This window comes from Rhipicephalus sanguineus, chromosome 2 (assembly GCF_013339695.2).
Source record: "Rhipicephalus sanguineus isolate Rsan-2018 chromosome 2, BIME_Rsan_1.4, whole genome shotgun sequence".
NCBI lineage: Eukaryota > Metazoa > Arthropoda > Arachnida > Ixodida > Ixodidae > Rhipicephalus > Rhipicephalus sanguineus.
Window position 1 is genome coordinate 197,194,203 of NC_051177.1, and position 16,755 is coordinate 197,210,957.

The 16,755-nt window shown below is 44.1% G+C and overlaps 1 protein-coding gene across 1 annotated transcript in view; it reads left to right on the forward strand.

Annotated features, from left to right (window-relative positions):
* The window catches only part of LOC119383973 (sialin), a 57,784-nt gene that overhangs the window by 12,599 nt on the left and 28,430 nt on the right, over positions 1–16,755 (forward strand). The window contains exons 2-4 of the mRNA XM_037652255.2: positions 10,861–11,063; positions 11,795–12,031; positions 15,605–15,782. Coding sequence (XP_037508183.1) covers positions 10,861–11,063; positions 11,795–12,031; positions 15,605–15,782 — 618 coding nt within the window. The remainder of the gene's footprint in view (positions 1–10,860; positions 11,064–11,794; positions 12,032–15,604; positions 15,783–16,755) is intronic.

Genomic DNA, 16,755 nt, shown 5'->3' on the forward strand with positions numbered 1-16,755 from the left:
AGCAGGGGAAAAGAACAACATACAAAAGAAAAAAAATTTTTTGACAGTTAAGTGACAATCAGTATGCAAAAGTCAGTCATGCTTTGTTGGGCAGGCATGCACTTCGAAGCTTGCCATGTGTCATCCTTTCCTTGCATGCGGGAAAAATGTAACAGTTTCTACTTCAAGAATATGTGTCAGTGATACTATCAAGTTTTCTTTGGCTGTGCTGCTGCAGTCTTTGCATGGGAAAAGGATTATCTCTTTTTCTTGCTGTTGTGCATCTTGAGGGCGTTATCTTTGCCGCCGCTTGCACTTGAAAGCCCATGTGGACAGATGCACTCCAGGACTTGCTGGGCTATCCCCGCAGGGTTTACCGAAAGATCATGTTCATTGTGCCATAGTATTTCAGGCTAACTCTTTTTATGTCAGTGATGGATTTGGGTATCGTGTGGCGAGTGAAAGTTTGTATTTTACTCAAACTTTTATGGCCTCTTTGTTCATAGTACAGCATCGATTCATGATAACCGCAACTGAAAAACTGCGATTCTGGCAATTATCACTTTATCTCATCGTTTTGCTGAGTAGGCTTGGTGTGCCTTTGGCATTTTGCAGCTTATTTCTTTTTGTTTGCATTGAAAGGTGTTCTTGTGTTGAACCTTAAGGAGAATTTAGGCAAGGATTCTAATGGCAATAGAACTTGTGTTTCATCAGGTTGTGGTTCACATGCATGGCCCTATAAGTGTCCTCTGCCTTTATGCTGAGCAAGCTGTTTTGTCAGTGTAGCTTGTGCCATAAGTTCGATGGTGCTCTGTTCTTGCCTGCAGTTGCACTCACTCATAGCCTTTCAAAGTGAAGCAGGGAATCAGGGTGCGTACGAGTCCTTGAAACCCTTGAAATTGAGAAGTACAATTTTAAAGCTCTTGAAACACTGGAATATATTGCTTTCTTTGTAAACCCTCGAATTTCTTGACAAATGCCGCCTAATATTGTCAATGAGACCTGTTTTCTGTGTTTGATAAGCATTCATCTGGCAAACTGCCCGGTTTAGAAACAATACTCCAGCATGACTGCTCATGTCCCACTTTCCATGCCACAACTCGAAACTTCACTGTGTATACAACCAAGAACATGTGCTGGCATTCGGTGATGACTCCCCACCCGTGCTTATGCTGCCTTTTTCATGCCTTGTCCAATCATTTGTTTCATTTTCCCACCTGTCAATATGCCTTCTCCCACTTTCTTTCTCTCAACTTGCCTCCTGATTACGCGACTTTGCCTCGAGCACTTGTGCTTTTTTTTCTCTCTTATCTCTGTTTCCATGCCGCGTGAACAGCACACGAAGTTAAGTTACTGATGGTCACTTGGTATCTGTGAATGTAATCAGCAGATCAACGAGCATCCACGGTCCTTCTGTAACCAGAGTTGAAAAAAAAGTGCTGTTTGGGAGTCAGATACTTTAAGAAGTTCTAATTAAAGCTGCTGAAGTTCCATAGTTGGCTGCCACACTGTTCTTTATTGCTCTTTCTTTTTGTTATGGGAATACGTTGCCTCTATACACCATTTTCCGGACGCGCTCAAGCGCCGCCATCTTGGACTGATAACGTTGCAGTTTTGCATCCGTATCAAATAAACAAACAGTGCCACGATGAACTAGCACCCACGAAAATGCTTAGGCCGGTACATTCAATGTTTCATGACCACGATCATTTCATATTACGACGTAGAAACCCGGCAAAACAATCCCTTATCAGCCCAAGATGGCGGCGCCCATGAATCGAAAATAAAATCGTGTATAGTATATAGGAGGTAGATGTGTTTACTTAGCGGCTGTGCATACCTGCGCGAGTTCACTTCATTGCCAGTTTCAACCCGTATGAAATCTCAAAAAAGAAAAAAAGAGAGAGAAGGTAGTTGGTCAACTGGGCAGCTCACTTTCACAGGCTTGCTCCCACTATGCAGGCGCCTCACTCCCTCGCCGTGAAGCACGAGGTCATCGTTTGAAGTAGGAGAGAAGGAACCTTGAAATAAACTAACACTCTACAAAACAAATACACCATGAAATAAATGGGGAACAACTTTGGAACAATAGGAACACAACTTTGGACTCTCGTGTTCATCCAATCGGTCTCGCCAACAACCCTCCCAATCGCCGTCAGTGGGGCACAGATTGCGTTTGGATGTGGTCTTGGCCATGCATGTAGCAAAAATGATCGAGGAACCCATTATGGTGTACCACACAGACCATACAAAGCAATTGTCACTACCGTTACTCTAAAGCAATAAAGCAGTGAATACTCCTTTCAGAAGTTGGAGGGGCAGTTTTAAACAGATTCACAGGACTGGGATGGCAGTCAATATTTTAATGCAAAAGCTTGAATGGTGCTTCTGAAATGGATCACCTGAGACTGAAACTAGGACAACGTCCCCTTGTCGGGGGCAGTGAAGGCTAAAAACCAGGGCTGTACTCAGCAATTTTTTTGGGGGGTGTTTGTGTGTAGAACAGCTAACTTTGGGCAACTGGTGGTCACTGTGAAGGCATGCAAGTATTTTAGTGTTGCCTGAAAAGTTCAAGCATGAAAACATTTCGGGGGGTGTCAGAACCCCCTCAACCCCCCCCCCCTTAGTTACGGGCCTGCTAAAAACTACCAGCAAGCAGTGTTTAACTTTATTCTTTACACACTTTTTCTTTTACACACTACTCCTGTTACCTTTGCTTAATGCAGAACCCCTGTGATACATTTTTCATGGGACCACAAAAAAAAAAAGCAATGCTGAAGTCAGGAAATGTATAATGTGAACGTGTGGTTAAGATTGAGAAAAAAATGGTGTAAATAATAAAACGGACACGTTTCACGCACAAGAATTTATTCATCAGTTTATGCCTTAAAGAAGTCCTTGACGCAAGTCTGGCATCTCTGTCGCACCTCTGCCAGAATCGGACCTTTTTCGAGCACTTGGACACCCTTGCGGCAGTCCACATCGCAGTATTCATTGACACACCTCCTCAACACATCCAGCACAGTGGGAGTTTGCAACATATCAGGCAGGAATGTTGTGTGAGAATTCTAATACATGGGTATCTGTAGATTCTTTGCTGGGATTGCAAGTAAAGCTGCTATGGGGGCTAGTTGGTGCAACTTCATGACTGTTTATTATGGATGTGACGTGTTTAACTGACGTGCAACATGTGCTTCTTGGTTTTTGTTGTTCTTTTGTTTTTCCTTTCTTTCTCTCTTCTTCTTTCGTGTCGTATGTAAGGATGGCACGGAAACGAACCAGTTGTTAGTATGCGCATCACCCTGTACGTGTCTTTCTTCAGTTGTCCTTTTGTCTAGTTCCTGGCAGCACAAACAGTCATGAAGCTGCTGGGGTTGGACGCCAGAAATATTATACATGGATAGGGATGGAAGAGTAGTGAATTTGAGGTTCGAAGCGAATCTGAAGCGAATAGTGATTTGGTCGAATAATTTCGAATCGAATAGTTCGAACAGTACTCACCACATATTATTAGGAAAAATGAGCATTTTTGTCATGACCTTTGCACAATATTTTTAAAGATTGGAAATAGGTATGCGTGAATGTCACTTTTTTGGTTTGAAATAAAGCAGCCTTGAATAGTATCAAGAATTGAATAGCAGTAGGGTTATAAGTGGTGCAATACGTTACAGTTTAAAAATTACTATACGTAGCGCATATAAGCCCATATAACACGCTTTTAAACTTTAGAAAATATGTACATTTAATCTTGAAGTGTGGCTTCACGGCAGTGCAGATTTCCCCTAGATGGGTTGTTTCACGGCACAGCAACGAGATGCTGCAGTGAAACCACCTTTACAGGGGGTGATGTGCGGTCAAATGTATACATATATTCGTTCATTTCGAATACTTGGAAATTTCGAATAATCTAAATTCGTATCAAAGCGGATTCGAATACTTTAATATTCGTTCGAATATTCGAAACGCCCGAATATTCGCCCATTCTTATACATGGGAAAACATATAAGTGAGGAACGTATAAGCGGGGTTCTACGACATGCGATATAGTATGGCATAATAGATTTTCACATACAGATAAAGTTAGCCAATGTGATCACGAAAACCACGCACAAATGAAGTAACATCCCACCTCTTTTTCTGTTAGCCAGTAATATACCCTCTAAAGATAGAAACGCTTGTGCCTGCCTTCACGGGCTGCTGCAGGTACTGCCACTCCAGGGGTCTTTTTGTAGCCTACCATTCACTTTTGTATTGTTCGTGCACTGCTACCGACTCTTTCAAGTAGGGGATTTAAAGTAATGAATCGCATATTGTTCTATTCAACTTGATATTTGAATCTAGAATAGTCACCATTGATTATAGTTTTCATGTATTTCACGACTTAAAGAGGGTGCATTCGAGCATAAAATTTGTGCAAACATGAAATGAATGTTATCTCCGCTGGCAAAGTAAAGGCATAACCTTTGAGAACATGCATAATAGAGCAGCTTATGTTGCTTGGGGAAGGAAACTTCAATGAGTAATTTGCACTTTGAAAAAAGTCCTGCATGTGTTCGAGGACTCGTTATTTGTTCTGAATGCTCCATTTGTGCTTTCAAAAATAATGCATTTACTGTGCAGTATAATGTCAGAAACTTCCTACATCATGCATAAGATGTCAGCATCATCTATATTGATTGTGAAAATGACGTTTTGTTATTTTAAAACTATTCAAAAGATTGTTTTATATTTCATTTGAGGCACTTCTAGTGCTGTTAAATTCGCATTATATTGTGCCTCAGAAGTAGCGCTTGACACGCTCCTACTCTGAACGTTATGAGAATAGCTGGCTGAGCGCTGCCACTGGAGTGCCTAGTGCTTCTTTGCAAATATTCGGGCCTCTCCTCAATGAGTAGACCTACGTTACACCTTCTCACGCACAACTTCAGACGCAGAGAGGGGTGTCTTGCTAGCTTCCGCGAGTTAGCATTCATTCAGACCACCTGAGCACACTTCACGTATTGCTCCTGTAAAGCTTGGCAAGCTTTTGGCATGTTGGCAATTTACATCCATGGAAAGGGCTAGTCCTGGCAGATGAGTAGCCAAAGCCTTCCACTTATTAACTCATACCACTTCGGACATTTGAAGTGTTTGTAGTAAAATTATTCTCATGTTACTTTCAGTAACCTTGAAACGAATTCGTAAACAGGGTGTGGGCGCTCAAGCTGAAGTTTCGACATGGGGACTTGTCTTTCCTTCAAGGCTGTAACTCCTGCCTTGAAGAGGACAAGTCCACTTGTCGAAACCTCGGCTCGAGCACACACCACCTGTTTACGGATTTTTTCATCGCGAGCGTCCATGTTTTCCTGCCTGCCGTTTTTTTGGATTTAAGTAACCTTAAACTATAGTAACTATACTCGGGCAATACAGAAGAGTATCATGTGCCCACTGTATGACTAATGACAGATCGAGAAGATTTTTTGCTCTCATTCTAATTCACTGTTGCAAACATCTTGTAGTGATAACTTTTCAGCAGAAGGCAAAGGTGGGAGCTATCGCATAGCTCTGTTATAACTTCCACCAGAATGCCTGTTTGGCTCATATATTTTAAAAGTAAGTTAAACATAAGTTATCAAGAAACCTTATTTAAGTTCACAGGGCAGGGGCAGTGCCAGGATTTTTTTACTGGGGGGGCACCCACAACAAGTGAGTTCCTTCAGGGGGGGCAGGGAGGCTGGGAACATATGCATTGTGTTTTGACTATGCTTGCACTTGGGGAGGGGGGGGGGGCAAAGGGGGGCTCCAGCCTCCCCCCCCCCATACCCCCCACTGGCGCCGCCCCTGGCAAAGGGGTTCTTCCTGCTGGAAGGCCTCTGTTGTAGGCGGAGGCCAAGTTCAGGACCCGATGGGCTGCAGCTCTCTTCATCTCTCTACACACACATATATGCCTGTTTTGTGTGTGTCTGTATATATGTGTCTATATATATAGACACATGTGGGAAGGAAGGAGAGAGACGTAGGAATTAACTGAATGGCAATTTGTGGCTTTGTGACGAAAAAGCAACAACAGGCATCTGAGGTGAAAATTGCATTTACACTTTCATTTCATAAATGGTTTTTGGGTCCATCTGTCAATGTGAAGAAAGTACTGGTGAGCCAATATAACACTACTTCACAAAATCATTGTGGTCATATGCCGGAGGGATCCAGTCTTTCTTGAGCCAGTGCCAGGGCAAAGGTCGTGCCACGCCGATAACTGCAACAATCGCTGGTTAGCTAAGATGTTCTCCTTGTGGCGAAAGAAAAGAAGTGACAACACAGAAAGAATTACAGAAACAGGAAAGAATGACACTCACAGTTGTGCACTGTGTTATAAGAAAAGTAAGTGCCAGCATACACAAATACAGCTGAACTTCTTTATAAGAGACACACAGCGTGGAACAATTCTTGTCCCTTATATATGAGATATATCTTACAAGCAGGGTACCATGTTCTCATTTTTTGATCAATCCTGTTTTGATGTAGGCACACTGCAACTAAAATAAGCACCAAAGAAGGCTTTTTGTAATATGTCTATCATATGCTATTTGTTTCAATGCTACACAATTTGCTGAGTGGATTTTTACACAGAGAACACAAACCTTGTTTTTCCAGCACAACTCCCTCACACTACTTGGCTTGTGTCTCACTTTCTTGGAACTTGGTGTGATGGCTTGTTGACACCAGCCAAGATGCAGCTGACTGCTTTGCTCGTAGTTGCCAGGTAGATTTGTTGTTAATGGAACATGGTACAAGAGACAGCGTCTGCAGTGCACTCTTCAATTTATTTTGCGAACACTACATACACAATGCTTTTTGATTGAGGGTAGCGCTAATGGGAGAGCACACCACACACTTCCAGTTATTCTTGGCTTGACAGACACCCACAAATGCTGTCACACTTGTACCCTTGGAAAGGTTGAATTACTTTTCTACAATTCATTCCCATTGCAGAAACTTTTCTTAATTTTATAGCTGACTCGCCCCACTCTGCATTTGCTTAAGCTATAGTAAACAGAGAGTGCACTTGTCTGTTGATTACCTCTGTTTCCACAATGAATGCAGCTGCGATTAGCAGCCAATGGTCATGCACTTGAAATTAAATTGCCTGTTGCAAGCAAGATTGTTGACCCAAATCGAAGAATAACTTGTCCTTTACAACCATTTGTCGGATTCATCCAGTGTCTGTTACAAAGGAGATGAAATTAATGGGAGACACGAGGCAGCCAACCAATGTGGGTGATACACAATTGTCAGATACATCAGTGCCTCTTATTAAGGGATTCAACTGAAAATCTGCACATCAATACCAGATCAATAGGAAAAAAATGCTAATATCAGCATGCATGCATATTCTGAAAAATATGTGAAGAATTGGTATGTGTGGTAACCCAGGGCATCCAAGGCATCCAACCTATTGCTTATACATTATATTGCTGATTGTAACTAGATATTTTTTTTTTCTGTTTATTTTGCATGCAGATTCAGGTAGTGAAGAAATCTCACCTAAAAATCCCTTACAGCCTGCTGATGGCAATACACACGTTTCATTTCATCTACTGTACCTTCAGGGCCAAAGCATTCCAGAGGGCAGTGACATCAAACACTAATAGAATATAAGTAAACATAAGAAAACAAAGAACAGTATGCCGTACCTGGCATAATTCGGAGACATGCTACCACACTACCATTTCGTTTTAAATGACGCTGTTATATAGATGAAAACAAACTGGTATTTTTTGTTGTTGTTGTTCTGGGTAATAAGGGAAAATAGCCTCTTTGACAGCAACGATAATGGATGAAGATAAATTGCGTGTTTATTTCATACACACAACGATGCCTTCTACTTCGTATTTCAAACACAAGATGTCACCACACTGACACATGTGACAAGTTCGGTAGGTTGGTATGGATCAATGACATCAAATAACTCGTGCACAAAGGATAGAGACAAAAGAAGGAACAGACAGGAGAAGCTCTATCTCTCGGTACATTGCTGTTGTGTGGTTGCCAGACACCTACCAGTGGGTCTTAAAGGGCTCCTCACCAGGCCACACAGCAAATTTTAGTTAGACGCTGGAAGTTGTTGTGTGCCGAATGAAGAGCAGTATGCCGCAAGAATTTTTCAAATCGGTTCGTTACGAGCTGAGAAAAACAATAATTTGTAGCGGCGCGAAACCATAATGCGAGGAGGCGAATTTCAAACCCTTGCCACTTCACCCCGTGTAGCCTTAGCAAGCCAAATCCCTTCCCTGCCCTCTTCACTTGGCACATACGCATGAACACGTCATGCGCATGCATGGTCACGTGCGCATGACGTGCCCGAGCCAGCCCGAGCACGCGAGCGGCGTTGCACGGCCGCTACTTTATTTTTTTTTATGTAGCGGCCATGGGCGTTTTCTCGGCGTTCTCTGTGGTGTACTGCCTGTTTCTGCGGGACGGGCATGAAAGTTGAGACATTTGTACGGGCACGAGAGTGGCGGTGTCATGAGCCAGTGCCGCATTAACGTTTACTTGGACGCGGTAGAATAAATGAGCATAATGAGTGCTCGAACGTGCCAGAACATCACTTTCGTTTCCAGGGCTGGCGTCTGCTCGATGCGCTAACCGCGGGGACACGAACGCATGGGAAAGGGAGGCACATTAGCCCCGCATCTCGCTGCAATTCACGAAAAAAAAAAATGAAAAAGACGCACACATTCCCTTTGTGTGTCTCATTATTTCTTTTAAGTTTTATTAACCTATTCAAGCAACAAATTACACAAACTACACATGTCGTATCAAATAATTATCGCAGTGTCACGTGCTACTGTTGGCGACGTCAGAGCGCAGTCGTCTACGTAGAGGAGCGACGTCACAGCACTACCATCTACGTAGGGCCATTTTCTCATGTACGTCATCCCCTCATTCTCTAAAGCGCGCACCCGCGAGAGGAAGGACAAGCAGCGTTCAGCTTGAAATTTGACCCATTTCCGCGGCGCCTAGCGTTCCAAATTTTGGCAGACATGATCGCGAACGCCCAGTGCATGCATTGCGCTCGCTAGCTCAAAATTGTCAAACCTGGTGAGGGGCCCTTTAAAACTAGCCGGCTTTTGTCAATCCATTCTAGCAAAATACAAAAGCTCACAAACAGTGTGTCATAAATTTGCATCACACGGCTAGAAGAGGTTCATCATTGCACTCAGATATGACATGGATATTGATCAAACGATCACTTCATGATGGCAGTTTGTTCTAGCTAATGCTTAAGTTAAAAATGACCACCCAAGCACTCCGTACAGATAGTTAACCAGCGAAGCTGAAATACGCAGCCCCAGTGTTTATCACTAGGTTAATCCTGACGGTTCATGAAAGTCTTTCTCAATTATCGGTTACATCTGTCCAGAACTCATAGTTGGTGTTTGGCGCCCGTACGTTCCCTTCTTCATTTTTAGTGGACCAGTGGTGAGTAGTGGCACTTGCCCAATTTCTGTGGCACACGCCCGTTCGTGATGACGATAGCTTTTTGCATTCATCAGACCGCCGGATTTTTCTTTCACGTAGCCATATTAAACCTCGCTTTATTGCTGCATAATTTGGGCTGTTCTTGCATCATGTCCATAATGGATTCTTGCACAAGAATTTTAAATTGTTGCCAGATTACCATTATCAAAAAAGTCAATACCTTTTGTAAGTACATGTACTTTAAATAACCAGAGGGCAAAGATGACCAAATGCAAAACCTTTTTGGAGCCTATGCAATGGCAAAAAATTTGTGGGAATATTTGTGCTAATCACCATTCGGTTCAGTGAGAAAAGATTGGTGGTCTGCATGTCATTGGATTAATTTGTTTCTTGCACTTAAGGGTAAGCACACATTACACAAATTTCATCACACGTATACAGTTTTTATTAGCATGAAAGGGTTTTATGCTGGGGCCCACCAAGAATCAGCATACTTCATTTCCATCATGCAGCAGACGTCAGTAGAAGCTCACAGCTCAGAAAGAAATTCAGAAAAGAAAAAACCTTTCACCGAGTTACCCGGCTGAGGAATCAAAGCTCTGACTCCATAAATTTTTACACAGTAGCTGGCTGTGCTGACTGCCACAAATGCAAACACATTTCATGGCGTGAATGCGTCATGTATGCTCCTTGCTTTGGCAGGGATGGAACTGTCATCAAGGAGCAGTGCAGCAAAGTAGTAACTACACCGAAGCACTGAGGGAGCATCTCAGCGCAGTCATCACTTCTTTGGCCCAGCGAGACATGCACGAGCAGGAAACACGATGCTTTCGCTTGTTTCGGGGGCGCAGTATGAACTGTGCTTCTCAAATTTGGGTATCTGAGCTCGTCGCGACATACCAGATTGCCAAAAACAGTACGAAGTTTCACAAGAATGCTCGGCTGAGGCGTGGCAACTAGCATCGATATGGGTGCTTCCATGTTGAAGGGTGTCGTGCAAGCCCAATAGCAATGCAGACTTTTCTAATTGCATTTCTTGACATGCAACACAGCTGCAACTACATCTATGAAGACATGTTTCACTTTCGTGTTATAAACAATTTCTGCAAAGGAGGGATCAACCATCATTTTGTTCCAGTTACAGCTAGTAGTCGGTGTTTCTGCATGTTGCTTGTCATATCTCCTATTCTGAGAAGGTGCTTTCCTTCACTGCCTAACTTTTTTTTTCACCTATACAAAGCAGAGCTTTGTTGTAGCTGTGTTAGTTAAACACACTCGAACTATGTGCAGAAGCACTGCAACTAAGCTATTTGATGTCTGGGCATGTGGCTGCCATGCTAAACTAATGAGGCACACATGTGGTCAGTCCCTCGTCTCTTCATTCGTTACGTACAAAGGTGTGGCGGTCTGTCTGTGCAGGCCGATTCCCGTCTCGATATGTGCTCAGCCTGCTGCTCTTCTGGGGCTTCTTCCTTCTCTACGCTCTGCGTGTCAACCTCAGCGTGGCCATCGTGGCCATGGTCAATGGCACGGCCGTGCTAGCAGCCGGGACCACATCCCACGGCGCCGACTGTCCCGCCCCCGATGGCTCCTTGTACAATGCCACTGCCGACCCAGAAACGGTGAGACGTGCAGTGAATGTAAACACATTCCTTCTCACCGTGCTAAATTGTTGAGGCTATTTAAAGCCTGCGGGGATTAAAAGAACTGGAACTGTAGAACATTGAGCTTGTTTGTAGAAGTTCGTCATAGAAAAAAACAAAGCTTGCAAATGCAAACACAAGAGAAGGGCAAACAGATGGCACGGTTTTCTGTTTTCCTTTCTCTTTTTTTTCTGTCTGTACTCCTTACTTTTCTGTACAAACAAATCGGAATTGTACTCACCCTGGGCATGGCAGGTACACCCTGCTGCAAAAGTTTACTTGCGAAATTTTTCAGAAAACTATATATGGACTTTGTCGAAAAACGTACCTTCCAATTAAGCGTTCCAGCCGATAGTAGCTCTTGCGACCTACGCAGTTACCCGCTAGATTAGAAGCGTCACCCACTAACGCAGCAGAAATTCACATTTGCAGCAGAGCCCACGTACCATAAACTTTTGCTGCTTGGTGGTGACAGCTGGTTAAACAGACTTGGGATTTGTTGGTGAATGTGCTGGTGGGGGGGGACTTACAAGGCCTTCAGCAGTAATGCGCCCACAACGCGTTCTGCAAAAGTAAAATGCTGCATGTCTAGAAATTCTGTTGTTGTGTTTGAGGGCACATTGTTCTTGGGAGAGGTGTCTTGATTGCAGGCTCACATTTACAGTAGGTGAGCTGAGCCGAGCCAAACCAAATGTTCTCGCTGTGTGCAGGCCGGTGGTGAGTTTAACTGGGACGAACGGACGCAAGGTGTCGTTCTGGGTTCCTTCTTCTATGGGTATGTGCTCACCCAAATTCCCGGTGGTCGGCTGGCTGACCGCTTCGGCGCCAAGAGGCTACTTGGCGCAGGCATCCTGGTGACCTCGTTGCTCACCCTGCTCACACCATTCGCTGCACACATCAGTCCAGCGGCTCTCATGGTGCTGCGCTTTGGTGAGGGCATCTCTGAGGTGTGTTAGTCTTACTCAACTCCCTTTGTACAGCCATTTCTTTAGCTCATTGCATACAGTAACTAGCATATCTTTGTAAATTCTCCACTCTGTCAATCTTGTCTCAGTCATGCTTTGTGACAAGATTGCATGTTTTGGCCTATGTAATTTCTTGAAGCACTTGCCATTTCTGACTGGCTGCTTTTGCAAAAATAAAAGTAGAAAAAGCCAGATCCCATGCACTGTGGGAATTGATGTAATGTGAAGCAGCCAGCAAAGAGCTGCATACATCACCTTGTTTGTCTTTGAGACGAATGAAGTCATTCATATCATGACATCTAGTGCACTATACATCGCATGTTTGTCATGCATGCATGTACAATGTGGTACATACAATGCTAATGAAACGTATATTCTGGTATACACAGTGCATGACCTGTCATTTATGTTCGTCACGCACTCATGTCGTGCCATACCAATTTTGTATATATCCACTTAACAAAACCGCAGGAAGGGTGACAAGACAGTGTCATGTAAATCATACCATACATGACATGAATGTCATGATTCGCATGTTAGGAACTGTCATTTATCTTTGTCGTACAGTCACGTCACAGAATGCTAATATTGGTGTATATCAAGCAAGCGAAACAGCCGCAAGCGCACCATGAGCATGGCATGTAAATCATGACCTAAACGACATGCATATAATGATTTTCATGTTGTCACCTGTCATTTATGTTCGTTGAACAGTCAAGTCACGCAATACCAATTTTGGTGTATGTCAAGCTGGCGAAACAGCCGTGAGCTGACCATGAGCGTTGCATGTAAATCATGCTGCACATGAAATGCATGTCATGATTGTCATGTTGCCACCCGCCATTTATGTTTGTTGTACAGTCACGTCACAGAATGCCAGTATTGGTGTATATCAAGCAAGCGAAACAGCCGTGAGCGCACCATGAACGTGGCATGTAAATAATGCCCTATGTGACATGCAAGTCGTGATTTTCATGTTACCACCTGTCATTTATGATCATCATACGGTTGCGTCACGTAATGTCATTTGGTGTATATCAAGCTAGCGAAACGGCCGCGAGCGCACCATGAGCATGGCTTGTAAATCATGCTGTACATGAAATGCACGCCATGATTGTCATGTTACCACTGTCACTTATGTTCGTCATACAGTCATGTCGCGCAATACGAGTTTCGGTGTATATCAAGTGAGCGAACTGGCCGCGAGCGCGCCATGAGTGTGGCATGTAAATCATGCTGTACATAAAATGCATGTCATGGTTGTCATATTACCACCTGTCACTTGTGTTCGCCATACACTCTTGTCACTTCATACCAATTTTGGTGCATATCAATATCAGTAGTCGGAGAAGCGGCGGCGGTGGAGCGCGGCTTGTCATGGGGTAACCGTTCTTCGCTTCAAGGCCACGTGGAGATACACAGCGAAACTCACTCTACTAGGCCAGTAAAGCTTTTGCTTTAAAAGGAAGGCACGGCATGTACTCATATTTATCTTAGCCCCAACCAATTAACATACTGGATTTAAAAAAAAGAAGCAGCGAAAAATTTCTCGCTGAGGAGGCCGATAAACATAGAATGTGACACCACTCTGGAAGTAATGGTAATGAAACAAGAGGAGCTTATTAAAAAAAATATTAATCTTCCTGACAGTGCACACAATTCACCATGGGCACCGATGTCCCTAAAGTTTTAACGCCCATGCAACAGCAGTTGTGCTTGTATGCAGTTAAACGCTTATATGCTGTGGCTGTGCAATCGCTGAATTGAGGCTTCATTCTGGTGTGCTTCATTTATTTTTACAGATAGACCACTGTTAAAGGGAATGTCACATAGTTTGCACCGAGCACTTGCCTGTAGTATTTCACACAAGAAGCCAGTTCGGGGATACTCCGTTGCGGCCACCTCACGCAGTGTGCGCTCACCATACGTAATCAGCAAACAGGTGGCATTTGTAAACAATTCTGTGCTGTCTTTTAGATGCGAAGCAGCTTTTGCGCTGGACTTTGTCCGTATTTCCATTGGCGACCGTCCACTTTCTAAAACCTATCATAGCCATCTGTAACATGTTCAGCGCGCGCTCACGCCAAGGAGAAGTCTTCTTCGTCTCGTTCTTCGACCGCCTTGATGATGATACGTGCAGAGCACTTTAGGGGCCTGGGCTGCCGTATGCTGTCCTAGCTTGGTGTAACGCAGACAAAACCATGTGTGCTGGCACGCACTAGCGCGTTCGGACCTGTGTAAGGGGCTGGTTAATACGCTGTGGCCTGTCCCCCTTACACTCTCAGCAATCATGTGATGGCGTCAGCGAACGAGATTCTGCAGACGCGCGATGAACCAACGCGTTGTATCCTAGTCAGAATGCGCTGGCACGCGCTAGTGTGTTTTTAGGGCCTGTGGAAGGTGCTGGGAAAGATGCTGTGGCCTCTCCCCCTTACACTCTCTCAGCAATCACGTGATGGCATCGGGGAACGAGCTTCTGCAGACGCGCGATGAACCTGCGTAGCATGCTCCAACAACAGTTCGGGACGAGTAACAGCAACAGCAACTACAGTGAATTCATGGAGTGTTCCACATGCAAGGACGCGTTAACATCGGGCAAGGTGCCCATGATGAACCAAACTTTAAGTCGACCCATGCGCTCCTTCGCATCGCCATATGGTTCCCGTTAGTGGGAGATGGTGAAATTTTTGTCAAAGATTATTATTATGAATAGAAATACTTCCCTTAAACGGAACCTGAAGGGAATGGGAAAATATGTTCCATCTAACAGGAGTTCTCTTTACTAAGAGATGGATAGGGGTGCCGAATTTAAATTTGAAACCAATCATACTAGAGGCAGTTGTTCCATTTAAGCAGAGATTCCATTTAATTAAGATATTTCCGTTTACTGAAATTCCACTGTATCTACAGAAATGTCTAGTGGGCTGCCACGAGGTGTTTTCATTCAGTGCTGACAGTCAAACCTATGAGGAGTGCGCTGGTGTTATCCTTTATAGCATGCAGGACAAGGTGCATCGAATATAAAGTGACTCCATAACTCCTTGCCCCCAATATTCTATGCATGTTCTACGCATGTGCTACTGCACTGGCTCCGCTTTGTACAAGTCAGCTGAGCTACCTTGATGCCAAAGAATGTGCCAAGCATTGCTGCTTCCATGGGAAAACTATTGTGAGACTTCCTTGGTGCCTGTGCAACCTTACTATAAAATCAAACACCACCAATGGGAACACACCTTAGCATTGGCCAAGTAAGGAAGCGATCTGTTGCAGACACGGACTGCTGTCTCTGTCTCTGCTTCTCACTACTAGGTTGCGTGACAAACCAAATGACAAGTGTTTTCTTGAGCAATACAAACTATCAAGTGCTCTCAGCAGTATGTATACTTTTTTGCATCTTGCCCGCTTCTCTTTTGCAAATGTGAAATAAGCAACGGGAAGAGTTTTGCCTCCGATGCACTGTAGAGTGTACATTCATAATTCAAACGTGTAACGATTTTATAGACGACAGGATGCCACACTAGTTGCACCCACGCACATGACCGGTTATACGTGCAGGGTGTGGTGTTTCCCTCGTCTCTGGCATTGCTGTCGCACTGGTCACCAGCGCACGAGCGGAGTCGGCTGGTGAGCCTGAACACGGTGGGCACTGCGGTGGGAACCGTGGTCACCCTGCCACTCACCGCCCAGCTCTGTGCGAGTACCTGGGGCTGGCCTGGCATTTTCTACCTCCTTGGTGCGTTTATCACTCCTTGGGCCATTGCATATGCATGCCGTGTTTATCTACTTCTAAGGCAAACATTCTCTTTCTCATGAAAAGGGTACAAAACAAAAACTACAATAGTGATACTCTGCCATTATTGGGATCAAAAGTTTCAGTTCACGTGTCGCGGCTGCTGTAAAAGCTGCAGCTGCTTCGTGCCTGTTTCATGAGTTTCTTAGGCTCTAAGCTTGTGTATTCTCGATGCTATTGTTAGGCTGTCATGGTCTGCAGGGCATTTAAAAAACACAGTACCTTAAATGCTGCAGTGGCCATCAGAGACGACATGCCCAGAGCAGTTTGTAGTGACTAGAGGCAGCACCGGCCCACATGCCTTAGTAGGCCTCCGAAGAGAAAAGACAAGGCGCGTCAGCTGTGCCCGATTTCTTTTTGACAGTGCGCCATCACCAGCACTTGTGAGGATTTGAGCATCTGCCCTGTGCTGCTGCTGCTACAAATTGAAAGGGATAAGGATGCTTCTAACCGTGCAAATGTGTGATGTTCAGTTTACCGTAACATTTTCGTTCTTTTATGTGAGAACAAATTTTTATAACCTTTTTCTCGTACCCGAAAAATAATAATAATAATAAAGTTAATATTAGTGAACCTCAGAGCCAGTGACCATAACTACGGTTCATGCTCCGCTGACGTAGTGCACTTCACAGTAGCCTCATGCCACATGTCAAAATCGAAAAAGTGCAGCTCCAGCACGCTACGGCAATCTAGGGAAATTTTGCACCCATTCGGCCACTGCAGCTTGCCACCATATCCTGTTATGTTTCCCATAGTGCAACTGCACTGAACACTATTGATTGGGATTTGAAAGGTGAATTCACAAGCAACCACATTCAAGTCAAAGGGTTGATTACTGGTGCCAGCAGCAACGTTAATTTATTGCTCAGTCATTCTTGGCAGCAGCAGTAAAACCTTGTTAGATAAAAATTGTAAG